Consider the following 13397-nt stretch of genomic DNA (forward strand, 5'->3'; position numbering starts at 1 on the left):
GATTTAGACAACTGTCTTGGTGCCATTGATGAGGAGGTCTTTGACGATGACACTGCTGACGACCATGAACGATGCTTTGTCGATGGGGTTGACAGTAACGGAGTGGACATCATCAGCCCTCTGAAGATGGGGTTTTCTTTGTGCCCATCGTTTACCAAGATGCTGCAGTGCGCGTTGACGAGGAATTCGGAGCATGCAACAACTTTGCCTTTTTAGGTATCTTCTCCTTGGAAGAGTCCTCAAAGGATCTTGACCTCTTACCAGAGGGAGTAAGATCCTTGGGCTTGCTAGGCCTGATAGAGGCATGACTTTGCACAGACGCTGAGTCAGAGGCCTTATCTTCATTCAGCCATGACACCAGTCTCCAATGGCGGTCTTTCCTCATCTTCATGGAGAAAGACTGGCAGAAGGGGCATCCCTACACATCGTGGCCTGGGTTCAGGCAGTAAATGCACTTTTGGTGGTGGTCCTCGGTGAAGACATTCTTCATACTGCATCCAGAACAGGCCTTGAAGAGGCTCTTCTTCTCGGCGGTGCATCCACTAGGCCCAAAACCTGGTTCGCTGCCTCACGCAACGTAGCGATCTGACAGAAGGTGGGATTGAGGTCAGCAACGGGTCCTTGCTGTCTAAAAGTCAAAACAAGGAGGGATTGAAGACAATTGGAAAAAAATAAATGTCAAACATAGGCAAGTCGATGAACGGATCTCAAGGAAAATCTGAAGATGGCCACCACAGGTGGAACTAAGGAGGACGAGTGTCATTTGTTGGGTCTGTATGAACCAAAGTGACAGCAATACACTATACAAGCAAAAATGCTGTTTTTGGCTTAAATCTAAACTGCATTTAGAGTATAGAGTATTTAGAGCATTTAGAGTATTGCCAGCCTGACAGGGAATATTCATAGCATGTGAATCCATGTAAGTCCCCAAGCTGGAGAACTTCAATTCAACTTGTGAGTAATATCAATTTATAAGTGGTTAAGAAGTAAATTCAGAAATAAATCTGGACTGAAATGTCAAATATAGATTCTGAAATACCAGCCCCCGCTGACTGTTGGGCTATCACATGCAGAGAGGAAATTAAAGGTTCAGCCCCTGCGGACTGGTAGCCTTTCACAGGCCAGGCAGAGTGGAAATGAGAGTTTCAGCCCCTGCTGTCTGGTAGCCTATCACAGACAGAGTGGAATGAGAGGCTCAGCCCCTGCTGACTGGTAGCCTATCACACGCAGAGTGGAATGAGAGTTTCAGCCCTGCTTACTGGTAGCCTATCACAGGCAGAGTGGAATGAGAGTTTCAGCCCTGCTTACTGGTAGCCTATCACAGGCAGAGCGGAAATGAAAGGTTCAGCCCCTGCTGACTGGTAGACTATCACAGGCAGAGTGGAAATGAGAGGCCCAGCCCCTGCTGACTGGTATCCTATCACAGGCAGAGTGGAAATGAAAGGTTCAGCCCCTGCTGACTGGTAGCCTATCGCAGGCTGGGCAGAGTGGAAATGAAAGGTTCAGCCCCTGCTGACTGGTAACCTATCACAGGCAGAGCGGAAGTGAAAGGTTCAGCCCCTGCTGACTGGTAGACCATCACAGGCAGAGTGGAAATGAAAGGTTCAGCCCCTGCTGACTGGTAGCCTATTGCAGGCCAGGCATAGTGGAAATGAGAGTTTCAGCCCCTGCTGACTGGTAGACTATCACAGGCAGAGTGGAAATGAGAGGCTCATCCCCTGCTGACTGGTAGCCTATTACAGTCAGAGTGAAAATGAAAGGTTCAGCCCCTGCTGACTGGTAGCCTATCACAGGCAGGTGGAAATGAAAGGTTCAGCCCCTGCAGACTGGTAGCATATCGCAGGCCAATCAGAGTGGAAATGAGAGTTTCAGCCCCTGCTGACTGGTAGCCTATCACAGGCAGATTGGAAATGAGAGTTTCAGCCCCGCTGACTGGTAGACTATCACAGGCAGAGTGGAAATGAGAGGCTCAGCCCCTGCTGACTGGTAGCCTATTACAGGCAGAGTGGAAATGAAAGGTTCAGCCCCTGTTGACTGGTAGCCTATCACAGGCAGGTGGAAATGAAAGGTTCAGCCCCTGCAGACTGGTAGCATATCGCAGGCCAATCAGAGTGGAAATGAGAGTTTCAGCCCCTGCTGACTGGTAGCCTATCACAGGCAGAGTGGAAATGAAAGGTTCAGCCCCTGCTGACTGGTAGCCTATCGCAGGCTGGGCAGAGTGGAAATGAAAGGTTCCGCCCCTGCTGACTAGTAGGCTATCACAGGCAGAGTGTAAATGAGAGTTTCAGCCCCTGCTGACTGGTAGACTATCAGAGGCAGAGTGGAAATGAGAGGCTCATCCCCTGGTGACTGGTAGCCTATGATAATCAGAGTGGAAATGAGAGGCTCAGACCCTGCTGACTGGTAGCCTATCACAGTGTAAGCGGATTCAATTCAACACTATAGCCAAGTCAATGCCTAGTCTGGGATGCTGAGGGAAACCCTTATTGATATATTTTTATGTCCAGTTTGTTTATTCTGGATGACACCCCTTATATAACACCCCTCTCTTAGAATCCCCCTGACCCCACTGAGCCAAGAAGTAGGTTTGTTTTGCAAATTAAAAGGTTTATTTGAAAATTAAACAATATATATCTATCACACTTTTATAGTAAATTAATATTTGAAAGCACACTTGTGAGTATGATCAGTAATCAGCAATAGGTAATCCTACAGTAGCACAGTACTTGGTTACTTATAAATAGGAACAGAAGAATAAGGTGGCAGAGAATGCTTTATATGGTTCAAGGAAAGGCAAGGTGAAAGGCAAGGTGAGACAGAATACAACACAGAAATAACCTTGATATGATTTCAACCAAAAGATAATATGATCACTTTTTCTTGAACAATTCACTCCCCCCTATGCAATGTAAGGAGATGAAAAGGAGAGCACACAGTTCTCAGGAATGCAAACAATATAATTCAGTTCCCCCCCAGCAAGCTTAGAGGAAACAGGTGGGAGTTTTAAACACGGGCCCAAAATGCTTAGAATGTAATAACAATGAATTGAAAAATGTGCTAAAATTGCTTTTAATTCCCTCTAGGAGGTTCAGGGTAGGTGAGAGATAATTAAATTAATTCAGGGTCACTTTAGCAATGCTCTATGAATGATTGTCAGGTTGCACACGAATTTCAGCAAGGAAAGTAAGGACAAATATTTTTACACGTTGCTGAAATTAAGCAAAATGTCAAATCGCGGCAAATTTAGTCGCGTGCGTCGAGCGCAATTATAAGAAGTAGGCTCATGGAGGCACTATAAGAAGTAGGTTCGTTGGAAAGCTTAGAATCTTAGCTTTAAGATGACAGTTAAAACTCGCTCCTAGCACAAACGGTTCCAGAGATACTGCCGATTTAGTAAAGGTCGTTTTTTCAGATTTGAAATTTTAAAGCTCAGAATGACAGATGACCGTTTTCAGTTTTAAAGATGACAGAATGACACGATTCTAGGAGGCAGTTCTAATAGGCTAAAATAGTTTGGATTAGATTATTTTAAACTAAGAGATTGGTTTTGGCACAGTGCTAGCTGGGTACTCACACTAGATTTTGGACAGGAATGCGACTTCGTCACCGATCGGGTCAGGATTGGCTGGACTTCTGCTAGCGGTTCTTTACAGCGATCTGGTCTCTGGGTCTCCGGTTCTGTTATCGGTTCTGCTAGCGGTTTCGGATACAGCGGTCTCTGGTTCCGGATACAGCACTGCTTTCTGGATACTGCTACAGGTTCTTGCAAAAGTTCTTGACAAAAAATTCAAACAGCTCGCCCGGCTGTTGAATAGTTTGGTTGGTTTTGAGGCCTGCTGAAGAGGATTCAGCTTGTGGATTCAGGCCTCTCTGCTACAAATTCTGGAGTTAATTTCTGGTTTCTGGAGATCAATGGATTTGAAGTCTGGATCTCTGGATGTGAAGTCTGGATCTCTGGATGTGAAGTCTGAAGTCTCCCGGCAAAGCGTCCCGCAAGAAAGTGGAAAGCGAATGTCTCTACCTGGGTTTCAATGTTCCTTTTATGTGTTTTGAAAATGGGTGTGTGCCTGGGCCTAGCTAAGCCTGCCCCTCTCACTTATCATTGGCCAAGCTTTCCTCTCTCCCTTGATTGGGGGAAAGAAATGGAGTGTCAGAGTGATGCTGTAGGTTTTATGGTCAGAAGAACCACCCCTTGTCAAATTGCACACAAATCTATTTCTGACCCAAATACATATTTATCTATGTACCATTTTTCTAATATTATAGGTCCAGTTAACATATTTTCTGTAGCACCAAACCATCCGATCCCTGTCTTTGTACGATGTCGTGTCCACTTATGGCAGAATTCTCCCCTTTTCATCCAGATAACGACCTCTAAACCTTTCCAGATTTTACACAAATGTGCACCAGGGATATGGGTTTCAGATGATAAAGTGTCCGATTTTTAACATGCATACATTTGGAGTAACAAGCTTTTTTTCCGCTACTATCCCCAAGAACATACCACAGGGTCCTAACACCTCTTAAAATGTGCACAGAAAAATCGCAAGAATGATGATGTTATTTATATAATTTTGACAAGTCTGCACTGTGAATTATCCATCTTTTTAAAATCATGCTCTGGCCCCAAAGGGGTGTGGTTTTCCAAAGCACATGGTGGAATTTATGGTTTATCCACTTCCCCCAAGCTCAGCTTGCTCTCACAGGCAGTGCCCCTCCCAGTTTCTCCCAAGAGGAAGCCACTTTACGGCCCCCCAATATAACATTTTCCTGAGCCAGTGACAGTACTTTGTTTAGTTTCATGTAGTCCCCAGGTGCCACTCCCCTAATTCAATCAGAGAGGTGTCATCTCCTTTTGGCAGGGGCAGCAGAATGCAGCCAGGCCTGGGAAGAGTGGCTGAGCAGGTTTCACTCCTGTCGGGGGTAGTTGCCGAGCAGAATTCACTCTCTTCAGCCAGGCTTCAGCTAAATGTCCCTTTAGTTCCCAGTTTTCTACATTCAAATTCAACTTACAATTTTTGCACATGCAGCTAGAATGCTGATTCTAAGTTCAAAATTATGACATTTAAACAATTGCAACCTATGTGACACTCACAAGTAGGTCACTCATTTATTCTAAACATTTCGATTTTAGTGGCTTTAAACCCAAATTCACTTAAGCTGCTGACATCCCCAGTTATTTTTTTTATATATACATTAAATAATTACTTCCTTCAAGTCATTTCAGAATATAGTTTTACATTGTATCCACCTCTTAGCAAGTCTTTCCTTGGCCTGGTTTGGGTTCATTTGTTCAGTTTTACACAACAGTCTGGTGGTTTTAAAACGCTGGCTTTCTGATAGTGGTGAGCACCAGTATTGCATCCATTTTGACATTAAGAAAATGAATTCCCCACAGTTCTGGGTTGCTTTTGGCAATCAGCATTGCCATTCCCAATGGTTTCAGGCTACTGTGTGTGTAGCCCAATGGTGGTTTTAGGCAGTGCCCTCCTGTGCTCACAACATACGCAAAAACGGATGGCAGCCTATTCTTCATGTTTTCCCTGTGCACTCTCTGGGGAGTTCTGGCCATCATGATGTTTTCAATGTCAGTAATGCACAGTTTTATGGTAGGGCTTGGATGCATGGGTAAAAACATCCCACAACAGTCAGAGTGGAAATGAAAGGTTCAGCCCTTGCTGACTGTTAGCCTATTGCAGGCCAAGCAGAGTGGAAACGAGAGTTTCAGCCCCTGCTATCTGGTAGCCTATCACAGACAGAGTGGAAATGAGAGGCTCAGCCCCTGCTGACTGGTAGCCTATCGCAGGCTGGGCAGAGTGGAAATGAAAGGTTCCACCCCTGCTGACTGGTAGGCTATCACAGGCAGAGTGGAATGAGAGGCTCAGCCCCTGATGACTGGTAGACTATCACAGGCAGGGTGGAAATGAAAGGTCCAGCCCCTGCTGACTGGTAGTATATCACAGGCAGAGTAGAATGAGAGGCTCAGCCCCTGCTGACTGGTAGCCTATCACAGGCAGAGTGGAATGAGAGGCTCAGCCCCTGCTGACTGGTAGCCTATCACAGGCAGAGTGGCATGAGAGGCTCAGCCCCTGCTGACTGGTAGCCTATCGCAGGCGGGACAGAGTGGAAATTAAAGGTTCCGCCCCTGCTGACTGGTAGGCTATCACAGGCAGAGTGGAAATGAAAGGTTCAACCCCTGCTGACCGGTAGAGCATCAGAGGCAGAGTGGAAATGAAAGGTTCAGCCCCTGCTGACCGGAAGACTATCGCAGGCAGCTTGGAAATGAAAGGTTCAGCCCCTGCTGACTGGTAGACTACTGCATGCAGCTTGGAAATGAAAGGATCAGCCCCTGCTGACTGGTAGGCTATCGCAGGCAGCTTGGAAATGAAAGGTTCAGCCCCTGCTGACTGGTAGAGTATCACAGGCAGAGTGGAATTAGAGGCTCAGCCCATGCTGACTGGTAGCCTATCACAGGCAGAGTGAAAATGGAATGTTCAGCCCCTGCTGACTGGTAGACTACTGCATGCAGCTTGGAAATGAAAGGTTCAGCCCCTGCTGACCGGTAGACTATCACAGGCAGAGCAGAAATGAAAGGTTCAGCGACCATTGCTGTAGCCCCGGTGGAGTGGAATTCCAAGAGTACCGGGTCACCTTCTACTGTCCTGGTGGGGCCATCCACACTGGGCATTCCTGGGCTGGAATGGCACTGGTGAAAGAAGTATCATAATACCTGGTGAAACTTACCTGGCCCAGGGTCATATAACCAGGGTATGCTGGGCTGCCGTATGACAATCGGAAACTTTGCGGTATAAGGTCCCATCACAAACGCAACTGGAAGAAAAAAAAACAGGGTTCACTTATGTGACTAAGCAAAGAAACGTGTGTGTGGTGTTTGTGAGTATGCGTGTGAGAGTATGGTGTGTGTGCACACATTGGACCGACACCAACAGAATTTCTGTAGCATTCTAAAGAGAATGAATTAGGCCATTCCCCTCAGGATCTTTTGCTGCAATTGTTCAAAATGTCTCCGAATAAATGAAATTGCGAATCTAATTTAAAATAATGAAACAGCTTCTAACAATCAACCATTCAAACGAATCTTGATTAGTTCTCATCAATACCGTTGATTGCAACCCAAACTATTATGAAACAAATATTTTGGGCTGTTTAATTACTCTTCGCATTTCCGGTTGCTAGGCATGAACCGACCCATCACACAGAACGTGCAGCCCCCAAAGTACTGGTGAAATAACGTGGTACCATAAACCAACACCCGGACCAGCAGGTAAGTTAATTGTAGGTTTATTGTATGATAGTTGCCAGGAAGACACCGGCACGTCCCGCCATGCCAGCTCGTTCAGTGAAACCTATGCAGAGACATTGTTATTGAAATGATATCTTGTATTTTGTTCTCCCTCTTCTGTGTGAAGGCAGTGGCGTGTGGGCGTGTGGGTGAAAGTTTTTCCCTTGGGCAGTTGTTTTCGGGGCTAGTTGGTCCCATATTTGGGTGTGTTGCGCAAGGGAAGTGTCATGAAATTTGGTGTGTTGCGTAATGGATGTCCTGTAGAATAGTGGATTTCCATAATTCTGGTGTTGAGTGAATTAGCCATGGTAGCCTAGTTTAGACTAGGGGTCCCGGGGTGTGAGGTACTGCCGTGGTGCAGCTAGCCTGGACTAGGGGTCTCATGTGGTGAGTGAAGGTGTTGCTGCATTGCAGCCTGGCGAGGACTAGTGGTCCGGGGTGTGCAGTGATGTACTGCTGCAGTTGCAGCAGTCTGGCTGGGACTTGGGGTTCTAGTAGCGTGCTTATATACTGTGTTAAGCAGTTGGCAGGGACCTGGGGTCTCGTGTTGTTGTTGTTCAAGGCGTATTTTTGATGCTGTTGAGGTTGACTGTGGTTTTCGTTTTTTGTGTGGGTGTGTGTGTTTTCTCTATGTGAGAGCTGTTTTGGACTGATGGTCAGGGGTGATGTGCTTGTTGTTGCTCTCTGTTGAGCTGGGTTAGTGCCTGGGGGTGGCAGCCCTGGTGCCCTGGGGTGCAGACCAGGGTGGAAGGATGTTGGTGCACGGAAGGATTTGATGGTTAATGTAATGTATTTTGTGGAAAGCTGGGACTTGGCAGGCTCTAGGTTTCAAGGGGCAGCCTCAAACAGGTGGAGTGCGTACACAGACAAAAAATCAATTCCTAGAAGGCCGCAACACAAAGACAAGACACCACACACCAAACACACAGGCCTTACACTAATCAGCTCACTAGTGTTCTGCAGGGATACCAACAGTTCTCCCGTGGAGCCAATGCCAGAAAACGTACATTGACCCCTCCACGGCTCTAAACCTTATTCTGTGACACCAAAAGATGTCCACATGTAGATCTGCGATCCAACGGACTGCGCTGTCGTTAATGCGCTCCTTGTTGTGAGCCCCAGCCGAAAACCCACATCTCTGCTTGGTGACAGGGCTGCTCCAACACACCATTTCTGGGATCTAACTCTTCCCACACAATCTATAGCTGTCCACGACAACTTCCACAGGGTTTAACCCGGTGCGACTGCTTTCCAGCCCCAATGTTGCTCCGCAGTCCATACATGAGCGACTCCTTTCCCGGAAGCCAATCCTCGCGTGACACACTTAATTACGGGACTCATATGCAGCCACTTGCACTGGAACGCCCCCTGATGACCCGCAAAAGTCATCATTATTCCGCAAACACCACAGAGTCCACATCTCCGACGCCCTCCATAGAGGCGATCCGCTCCGAGACCCTGACGCCGAAAAACCTCCAGTCGGGCGCTCACTTCACCGGCAAGTGCCACGGCCAGCTGCTGACTGCCTCCTCTCCCTGCCGTATGTCTCCTGATCCGCGGAGCTCCGCCCGGCAGCCGGCTCCAGTCTGGAGCAACAAAACGACAGGACACAGCCTTGAAGAGCTGCAACGCCGCTTGGGAAACACCATGCCCTGAGCTCCACTCCGACTGCTGCAGCACCTTCGCAACAGCACTTCCGCATCCTCCTCTGCACGCCTCCGCACACCTCCGCACACCATACTGCGTGCCGTATACCCTTAAGGGAAGGATGAAAGCTTAGAAGACACCATGCCCTGAGCTCCACTCTGACTGCTGGAGCACCTTCCCAACCGCGCCTCCTACTCCGCACACCTCCGCACACCTCCGCACACCATACTGCGTGCCCTATACCCTTAAGGGCAGGATGAAAGACGCACCCTGCACCAGTCGGAATGCAAGACTACCTTCCTCATGGTACCCTCCTTTTCTGCACACCAAAACTGTGTGCCGTTCAGCTCCGCTCCTGGGCACACCGAAACACTTGCCCTTAGCAGCACACGGCCTGCTGAAACACGATTTCCAGATAGGAAATCAGGAGCTGACACAGCTGGCATCAACCATTGGGGTGTGGATACTTGGACGGTGATGTTCCTGGACTTAACTGCTGCCCCCTCCTCGACAGCATTCCATCCTCGTCACCGGTGAAATAGCGCGGTACCATAATCCAACACCCGGACCAGCAGGTAAGTTAATTGTAGGTTTATTGTATGATAGTTGCCAGGAAGACACCGGCACGTCCCGCCATGCCAGCTTACACTCTCCAACTGTGACTGTTGCAACCCCTGTTCAGAACATAACACTATAGCACTCTACACTCACTGACATCACAGCATTGCAGGGTCAGTAATGTCACCAGCACTCAGAGGAGATACACTACAACAACTGGTCCTCATGTGACTAGTATAGGAGCTATTAGCCTCTGTTGCTCGAGTAAATACTTTAAACCAGCAGCTGAGGTACAACACTTGTTCCGCCCACAGCCTACTAGAGAGGGCCCTAAAATGTTTTTGATGTCTGTACCAACAGCTTTGGCCTTGCCATTAATGTGAGAACACATCTACATGCCGCAATTGGCCACGCAAGTAAATGGTGCCAAGCAGAAAGCTGTAACAATTGGTTGACCATATATCCAAAATGTAGGACTGCACCTCTCCAGAATAGATTACAGGCAACGATATGAGATTGTGTGTAGGGGGCCTTTACTGCTTGGTAACATTATCCTTTCCTGAGACAGCCTGGCCAGGAGGAGGGGGATACACAGTCACGTGAACATGCTAGTTACATGCTCTGATAGCGTGAAGGGCATGTGGCCATGTCAGGCTGAGAACTATTTGAGCAGCGTTCATGACTCAGCAATTACCACCAGAAGAACCTAAGCAGATGCAAGTGTTCTGCTTAACAACAGAGGTTCCATCCTTCAAGCAAGCAAGACCCTGAAGTCCCAGAATACATGGCAGAACCATCTGTCTCACTCTCCAGTAAGAAGGGAAGCGAGAAGAAGCAGAGAGACGGACATTACCAATCAGCTGGAAAAGAAGGTAAAGGAAGTGATACAGAGGGGAGAGTGAGAGAGTGTGACTGACACTGTGCCAGAGAGAGAGACAGCCTGACTAATATACAGGAAAGGGTGGGACTAAGGAGACAAAGGAGTGGCACCAAGGAGGTAAAGATGAGTGGACCAAAGAAGCAAAGGAGGAGGGAGAAAGGAGGAGCAGGGAGCTAGGATGAGGAGGAGGAGGGAGCAAGCAGGAGGAGGGAGCAAGGAGGCAAAGGAGAAGGGACCAAAGAGGCAAAGGAGGAGGGAGAAAGGAGGATCAGGGAGCAAGGATGATGAGGAGGAGGGAGCAAGGAGGCAAAGGAGAAGCGACCAAAGAGGCAAAGGAGGAGGGAGAAAGGAGGAGCAGTGAGCTAGGATGAGGAGGAGGAGGCAGTAGGGAGGAGAAGGGGAGCAAGAAGGAGGGATCAAGGAGGCAAAGGAGAAGGGACCGAAGAGGCAACGGAGGAGGGAGAAAGGAGCAGGGAGCAAGGATAAGGAGGAGGAGGGAGTAGGGAGGAGAAGGGAGTAAGAAGGAGGGATCAAGGAGGCAAAGGAGAAGGGACCAAAGGGGCAAAGGAGGAGGGAGCCAGTAGGAGGAGGGACCACGGAGGAGAGAGCAAAGAGGCAAAGCAGGTGGGACCGAAGAGGCAAAGGAGATGGGACCGAAGAGCCAAAGAAGGAGGGAGAAAGGAGGAGCAGGGAGCTAGGATGAGGAGGAGGAGGGAGCAAGGAGGAGGAGAGAGCAGGGAGGAGAAGGGGAGAAAGAAGGAGGGATCAAGGAGGCAAAGGAGAAGGGACCAAAGAGTCAAAGGAGTAGGGACCAAAGAGGCAAATGAGGAGGGAGAAAGGAGGAGCAGGGAGCAAAGAGGAGGAGAGAGCAAGGAGGAAAGGGAGAAGAGACCAAAGAGGCAAAGGAGAAGGGACCAAAGAGGCAAAGGAGGAGGGAGAAGGGAGGAGCAGGGAGCAAGGAGGAGGAGGGACAGAAGAGGCAATGGAGAAGGGACCAAAGAAGAAGGGACCAAAGAGGCAAAGGAGAAGGGACCAAAGAGGCAAAGGAGAAGGGACCAAAGAGGCAAAGGAGGATGAAGCAAGGAAGCAAAGGAGGAGGGATGAATGAGAGGGACGAAGGAGAAGGACTGAGAGGAAATCAAAAAGTACTTCCCTTCTATTTATAGAACATGGCTTTGTCTCCTGCCCAGTTATGATTTCATTCATTCATCACATCGTAGTGCTGGTAAAGACACCCAGCCATTCATCATTTAAAAACAGTACATAGCAGTTACGTTTTTGTACCAGATTTAAAATAATTACACAAGAACAGTGATATGAATAAAGAACCATTTGGCTGCTTTTTTATTTATAAAATGGGTTCTGGCCATCAATGTGCGGTTAGAATAATGCAGTGACAATGGTTTGCCAAAGGAAATCGTTTGTTAATACAATCTTAACCATTCACTTTAAGATTGTATTATCTATTGAATTTGGGTGAAAGATTTCTTTTTGGACACGTGGTGTTCCACTACTTCCATTAGAATGTCTTCCCCGGATGTCTAGTATGTAAAAACCTACACAGTATGTATTGGGACCGTGCTTTTGCGCTGTTCCTTGTGATGTGTCCCTTATTAGAAATGTTTATTCTGGGAGAGAGCTACTGTCTCCAAAAAAGAGTCATGATTTATAACATATATCACTATAGAACACAGAACACAGCATAGCAGCTGTCCATTTCCTTTACAAGCAGAGAACACAATAGTTTAAAGAGTTAATATATTGGAGGCCTTCTTGGGCCTGGGACCGCACCGCAATACCTCCAAGTCTCTCTTCTGAAATATCTTCCTTCTCGAGCTCTTCGCTCATCCACCTCCAACTCCCTCAGGGTCAGCCGCTTCTCCAAGCAACGAGTTGGGGGTAGATCTCTCTCTTCAGCTACCGCCTCCCTCTGGAATAGCCTCCCTGCCCCTCAGCTGCCTCTCTGAAACTTGAGCAGAACCATCTCAGATCCAGAAGCATCTCAAGACTTTCCTTTTTGCCTCTGCCTTCTCTCTTCCTCTCCCCTGCTGATCTCTTGTCTGATACTGCACTGTTCACGGTTATTAAAGAGCCCGTTGTTAGCATGGTCCCCATTTCCATTGAGCCCTATCGGGGCTCGAATGGGGATGGGTTCCCTGAATGGGGAAATACCGGGTCCTCCAAGGTTGGAATGGTCTGGTAATTGGCACCATGGTCCGCTAATCGCACCATGGCTACCTCGCACTCGTAATGACCCCCATTGTCTCGGTCCTCCCTCCGTTCCCTTCCCCTTTCCCTTGCCTCATCGAGCCTTGAAACACTTGTGTATAGGAGTGTTATAAATGTCATATCAGATCATTCGAGAGGTATCTTGTTGGGAGAGGCGAGATGCTGTAGACCAGTGGTGAGCAACACGCAGCCGTGGTCCGAATGCGACCCTAAGTCACATGAGTGAAGTATTGCCTGGTCAGTCAGTCATTACGTCTATCATGTCAGGTGTGTGTGTGAAGCCTCTCATCGTCTTTGCATCATGCTACATGCTGGTTTTTTTAAATATTTAAAACCATAATTTTGGTGCCACAATACAAATAAATCAAAGCAATGATGCCACTAATAGGCCACGTATCACTTGTTACAGCAGAAAAGTGATACAAGGAACACCTTAAAACCCATGGTTTTATTTAAAACTCAAATGCCGCTACCGAGCAACTCATTGCCATGGATAGTTGGGCCCACTGCATGGGAGTTGAGTGGCGCATTCGGCCCTCCAGGGATACAAGGTGTGTACCCTGCTCAAGACCTTAGCGTCAAGGGCTTTCCCTCTTCTATGAACAACTCTTTCCAGATAAAATGCTCAAGAAAGGAAAGTATGTTTTTTAGTTGGGGTGATCGGATTAAAAAATGCAGTCCAATATTCAGAAATGCTGCTCTCTACCTACTAGAAAAAGGTTATGTTTAGATGGGAGCCCCTCCCTGCCCCCCCCCCAAAGGAAGAAGCAGTGAGGAGCA

At 47.9% G+C, this 13397-nt stretch overlaps 1 protein-coding gene across 1 annotated transcript in view; it reads right to left on the minus strand.

The window, feature by feature from the left end:
- The window catches only part of B4GALNT2 (beta-1,4-N-acetyl-galactosaminyltransferase 2 (SID blood group)), a 297045-nt gene that overhangs the window by 46857 nt on the left and 236791 nt on the right, over positions 1 to 13397 (minus strand). The window contains exon 7 of the mRNA XM_069605292.1: positions 6745 to 6831. Coding sequence (XP_069461393.1) covers positions 6745 to 6831 — 87 coding nt within the window. The remainder of the gene's footprint in view (positions 1 to 6744; positions 6832 to 13397) is intronic.

The sequence above is a fragment of the Ambystoma mexicanum genome, chromosome 4p (genome assembly GCF_040938575.1).
Source record: "Ambystoma mexicanum isolate Mex_15411 chromosome 4p, UKY_AmexF1_1, whole genome shotgun sequence".
Classification (NCBI taxonomy): Eukaryota; Metazoa; Chordata; class Amphibia; order Caudata; family Ambystomatidae; genus Ambystoma; species Ambystoma mexicanum.